This window comes from Echeneis naucrates, chromosome 3 (genome assembly GCF_900963305.1).
Source record: "Echeneis naucrates chromosome 3, fEcheNa1.1, whole genome shotgun sequence".
Lineage (NCBI taxonomy): Eukaryota > Metazoa > Chordata > Actinopteri > Carangiformes > Echeneidae > Echeneis > Echeneis naucrates.
This window is the reverse complement of record NC_042513.1, coordinates 22,639,821-22,645,265: the sequence shown is the minus strand read 5'-3', so window position 1 is coordinate 22,645,265 and position 5,445 is coordinate 22,639,821. Positions and strand designations below refer to the sequence as shown.

General features: G+C 41.3%; 1 protein-coding gene across 2 annotated transcripts; it reads right to left on the bottom strand.

Moving 5' to 3' along the window:
• Positions 1 to 1,102: 1,102 nt before the first annotated feature.
• On the bottom strand, positions 1,103 to 4,777 carry isl2b (ISL LIM homeobox 2b). 2 transcript variants are annotated; one of them, XM_029498781.1, is made up of 6 exons: positions 4,720 to 4,777; positions 4,063 to 4,252; positions 3,450 to 3,712; positions 2,245 to 2,531; positions 1,419 to 1,586; positions 1,103 to 1,219 (listed from the first exon to the last, which is right to left on the bottom strand). In XM_029498781.1, the coding sequence occupies exons 1-6, from the start codon at positions 4,775 to 4,777 to the stop codon at positions 1,103 to 1,105; spliced, it is 1,083 nt and encodes a 360-aa protein (XP_029354641.1). The 2 variants fall into 2 exon arrangements, with proteins under 2 accessions (XP_029354641.1, XP_029354642.1); XM_029498782.1 differs by having other exon boundaries at positions 2,245 to 2,528.
• Between the last annotated feature and the right edge of the window lie 668 nt (positions 4,778 to 5,445).

Sequence of the window (5,445 nt, the reverse complement as noted above, 5' to 3'; positions counted from 1 at the left end):
TGTAAGGGAGGACGACTTCATGCGGACTGAACAGGACAGACGACATATTCAGACTAAAATTGACAACTGGTGTTTTTTTTTTTTTTAACAGCAATGATTGTGTTATCATCCCCGGCCCTGGAAGCTCTGTAGCCTTTTTTTTTGTTGTTGTTGTTGTTTTTCGTGTTGATGTTTTCTCAAACATTAGATGACTCACTTTCACTAGATGGATATCACTTTTTAATTTTCAACTATCATTATGACATGTTTTTTTTTTAATTAGACCATTTGAAAGTGGGTCGATGGGTTAAAAACAAACGGCGCCTGCAGAAGACAATTTTTTTTTATGTATTCAGCTTTTTATTTTTTTTTATCAGTTAATAATCCCTTTACGAATCGCTTTCCTAACAATAAATAATATAACAATAATTTACTTTTTGTTCGAGGAGCTCAAACAACCTTTATCCTGCCCATAACATAAAGTTGTTTTTTTACAACACCAATAGTTTTGCAGATTATCATGCTCTGAGTTTAAGACAAAGAGTCGACTGGACTCGACAACGCAGTGAACGTATCAAAAGATTCTCAGGTTGAAGAAACAACACACAATATGAACACAATGAAACTGCGGACTGTCCATCTGTGTCGACATGGAAATGTTTCCAATCTTTTAGTTGTTGTTTTTGTTTGTTTTTTTTTTACGTTGGAAAGTTTGCTGTAGTATATCCATCGGGAGGCCTTCTGTACATCTTCAGTCTCCATATCAAGTCATGCAACAATTGTTGTGTTGAGTTTTTTTGCCAATGAAATCTCCAGAAGAAAAAAAAAAACAAAGTAAAAAAAAAACTCGGGAGTCAATCGGTAGTGTCTTTCTTTCTTTCTTCCACTTCGGCCATGTCAAGAAATAAAAAAAAAATCTCCTTTTCTCTGAAGTTTGGGCGATGTGATGAGCTGGTCACATGCAGGGGAGGAGGGATGGGTGAAGCTGGGGGGAGGCCCGGGATCATGCTGCAATAGTCCTTGCAAGAAGATGGGGGAGGATGAGGGGAGGTCGGGTAGAAGGGGGCTGATTTGGAGGTGGGGGGGGGGGGGGGGGCGGCTGACAGATGTGCATGGCCCCGTTTCACGTCTCCACCGGGCTGGGTACCATACTGTTCGGGGTGTCCGGTAACTGGGAGGACAAAGAAGTCACATCGCTGCCTGAGGAGTTCCCGAGAGAGCCCGATTCAGAGAAAGACACCTGAAAAAGGAAGGAGCAAAGACAGAAGAGTCAGGCTTTTATTTTGAAAGCACGTGCATGAAGGCACCGTGATTCATTCAAGTCATTATTCCAAAGAATGACGTCATGCATGAAAATGAGATGGATGGATGGATCCTGTCTTCATCAGCATGCCTGTGTGTGCACAGCATCTAACTCAGTCTGTCCTGAACACACACACCAGTTGTTGGAAGGCTGGCTGGTCCAGGTCACTCTGCAAGGCGAACTCACTCAGGGCCTTCCACGGAGGCTGGTAGGTCTGAACCTCCACCGGGTTCCCCTGCACGGTGCTCTCATGTCGGATCGGACTCCCAGCCACAAGAGGAGTCCCCGTGAGGCCTTGCAGGTTCTGATGCAGTGAAAGAAAATCAGCGTGAACATTCATTTGTGCAAGAAAAGCATCTGTCACCAATCTCTCACTTTTAAAGGATCTGAAGGGGGGGGGGTGCTTTAAAAAAAAATGATAACTTATGATTATTACATTTGCAGAAATTGAGATATGAGAATTGAGTTATTTGTTTGTTTTGTTTTGTTTTTTTCTCCACAAAGATCCTATTTGACGTTTTGGCAAAGGTTCATGTGGACAAGAGAAGTTTCAGATATGCAGACTCAGCTTGTTTGAAGAGAATGTTTTCACCCTCCAGGTCAAGCAACTGAAGCCAAAGCAGTTGATTTATTATTCATTGACTTAAAGTTTGAATACAGAGTAGCACTGCAGCCAAATGGAGAGGTAGAGGTGAAATAAAAGATTTAGGGGAAAAAGGGGAAGTTGTGGGATGAATTACTGCCAGCAGTTTACGTAATAACCTGCAACTATTGATAATCAGGGCAAACAACGGTGTCGAGAAAGCATAAAGACACATTTAAAAAGATACAAATTGGATCTGTTTCTCTGCTGTTTCATGAATCCAGCCTCGAAACTTTGATTGGAAGGTTGGAGGAAATGAATGGATGGATAAGAGAATCGTTGATAGTAATCAAGCGGTCAAACTTACGAAGATGCTTACAGTCTTATCACTGTGCTGCTGCTGCTGGAGCTGCTTCATGAGGATGGATTTCTTTTTGTCTTTGCACCGCTTGTTCTGGAACCAGACCCGGATCACCCTGGGGCTGAGGCCGGTCATCTCCACCAGCTGCTCCTTCATCAGGGCGTCCGGCCTCGGGTTGGCGTTGTAGCAGGTCCGCAACGTGTGCAGCTGCTTCTCGTTCAGCACCGTCCGGACCCGCGTCGTCTTCTCCGACTGCTTGTGGACGTGGTTCCGATGCGGGGCCTGCCGCACCGTGACCGGGTCTGCTGAGGACGGAGGGAGGAGGTCTGTCACAGAAAGCTCCTGACAGCAGCGGACTAAATCAACTGTACTCCTTGTTTGTCCTCTTGGGTTGTTTTGGTTTACATCAGCATGGCAGGAAATTATATGTAATAGATCAGTGAGCAAAATCCACGAAGAGGAAGAACTATTCCAGGAGACCTTAAATGTTGAAATCAAATCTCTTTTGATTTCACTGTTTGCATGATGAGAAATACATGTCTGGCCTACAACAGAGCAGTTTGCCTCATCTTAGTCGTCTTATATTCAACATTTTACAGCCTGTAGTAATCCTTAGCTCTGAAACAAGAAGCCGAGATATTCATGTTTTCACATCTAAGGCCAAATAACAAGAGCAGAAATGTGTTATTGTGGCAGTCACTGCACGTCTGTCCTCTGACATGAGGCTTGAATATTATTCACACGTTTGTTTTGTTCGCTGTCTCTTGGCAGGCACCCGCAGGATGACAGCTCTAACACACACACACACACACACACACACACACACACAAACACACACACACACACACACACATACTGCCACAGCAGCGAATACCAGATTATTCAGATAATGGCAACCGAGCAGGTTAACGCTAATGAGATCAATTATGAAATTAGCCTTAAGAAAGGTCACACACACACACACACACACACACACACACACAAAACCCGGCCAGCAAGAAATTATTACTAATATTAAAGAAGGACAAAAAAAAATCTTATTTATATTTTTATTTCATTTTTCTTTAAGTTTGTTTTTAATATGTTTTATTAGTCGAAGAAAACAAAATGTGTCCTTCTTTTATTTTGGGCCTCTATAATGTAACTGAATTAATTTAAAGTAGCTTTTACTTTTATTTTTATTATTCTAATTATTATTATAATAAGAATGATGATGATCTGACCTGCCAGGTGCAGCGGTCTGTTGGAATGGATGTGTCCGGGGCTGATGGGGCTTCCTGCGGAGCTCCTCTCCAGCAGCAGGCTGTGGTCCGCCCGGCAGAGCAGCTCTTCTTCCCGCAAAGAGAACTCGTCTCCCGGCAGCAGCTGTCTGCTGCACACCGAGCACCGAAAACACTCAATGTGGTACACGTTATCCCGGGCTCTCATCACCAAATCACTGCTGCTGAATCCCAAGTTGCATTTCGCACATTTTATTCCAAACAACCTGAAAAAATGGAAAAATTGGTTCAGAGAGTTAAAAAAAAATTTTATCCAGGCGGAAGATGGAAGAAATATCACTGAATACAACCTCCAGCTGACAAGTTAAATATTCAATGATTTCTTATTGTTATTATTACTATTACTATTATTATTATTATTATTATTTGCATTAAGAGTGGAAAAGTGTAAGTCTTTTCTTTCTTTTTTTTTTACAATTGTATTTAGACGGTTATAAGTTGCTTGTTGTGCGCTCGTTCCTTTTTTTTTTTTTTTTTTATTAGTGATTTCATTCATGCCTGAACTGATTAAAGGTGACTTAGTCAACAATATTGACATTACCCAAGAAACTCCTACCTTACATAATCTCTTTTACAATAAGTTTTCCCGTCCCGGACGAAACAAGTGCAGGTCTCGTCCAGATACTGGCTGCACTCTGCGCACTTCAGGCAGGCTGCGTGCCACTCCAGGTCGGGAGAGACTCTCAGTATGTACTGGTCATGGATCTGACTTCCACATCCTACACACATCGCGAATCCTGGCTTCTCTGCAAAGACACCACAGCATTGTAACCACCAACTGAAAAACAAAATAAAATAAAATATAGTAAAAAAAAAAAAAATGCTACAGAATAAAATCAACGATAAACAAGCGCAGAGTTTGCCAACTCTTTTTAGTTTTAAAAGTCCAACTTGGGTTGTCTCTATCTCTTTCTTTCTTTTTTCTTTTTTTTTTTTTTTTTTGCAGTGAACTCCTCTCTGTTCTTCTGCAGACTGGACAACTCGTCATGTTATGTAACAGACAGAGACTTTTGCCAATGTTCGTGAAGCAGAAATACTGAATAGTTTACTTTAAAAAAAAAAAAAGGTCTCCTGAGAAATAAAGAGTTGGTTGCGCAATAAAGCATAACTAGAAAAAAAAAAATAAAAATGTCAGCGCAGCCCTGAAAGCCTCTGCGATCAAAAACACAATCTGCCACTTAAGGCTCCACCGATCAGTTCCGCTTCTACTTACTTTTGGAATGATCCCCCATATCACCCAAGAAAGAAGAGCTGAAAATAATATCCACCATACAGGACGGATGGAGGGGACGGTGGTAGATGCAGAAAAGATGTGAGCAGATGACTGGCCCCCTCGCTTGCCTCCCTGATAACTTGTGTCTCTCCGGACTGGAAGGGGGGCGAGGAGGCTGCAGGGTCCCGCGCGTAGCTCCTCTGACGTCATGACGTCGTCTGCATCGGACTCTCCAATCGTCCAGCTGCATCTCTCTGAACCTGCAAAAAAAAAAAAAAAAAAAGGGATCTGTGTGTGGCTTATTTATGGGTGACAAAATCCTAAGAATGCAGTTATTGATGTTTATTTATTTAATGTCCTCCGATAAAAACTCAAGGCATCATCATCATCATCATCACTTGCATTTACTTAAAAATGTGGAAAAGCACCAAGAAATTATTATTTTTTTACGTGAAACTAGGGAGCTTCATTTCTTAATATCTGATTATTGTTATTCAGTATTTCTTCCATATTACCAATCACCACACGTGAAAACTGTTGCCCTGTCCTGCATAGATAAGAAAGATTTTTTTTGTTTTTTTTTTGCTTGTCTCTCTTATTATACATTTTTACATCTATTTTGATTTCAGCCATTCTTTCTCTGTTTCTGGGAGGACATTTCTTAAGAGATACGGATGTAACACAATGCAGATGACTTCCTTTTTTTTTTTTTTTTTTTTTAAGGTC

What these genes read in the sequence shown, in the direction of transcription:
- isl2b (XM_029498781.1), bottom strand. Translation starts at nt 4,777, where the DNA reads ATGGTGGATATTATTTTCAGCTCTTCTTTCTTGGGTGATATGGGGGAT. An exon ending in TATGGGGGATCATTCCAAAA is followed by an intron (nt 4,253 to 4,719) that starts GTAAGTAGAAGC and finishes GTGTCTTTGCAG; the next exon opens with AGAAGCCAGGATTCGCGATG. An exon ending in CAGACCGCTGCACCTGGCAG is followed by an intron (nt 2,532 to 3,449) that starts GTCAGATCATCA and finishes CTCCGTCCTCAG; the next exon opens with CAGACCCGGTCACGGTGCGG.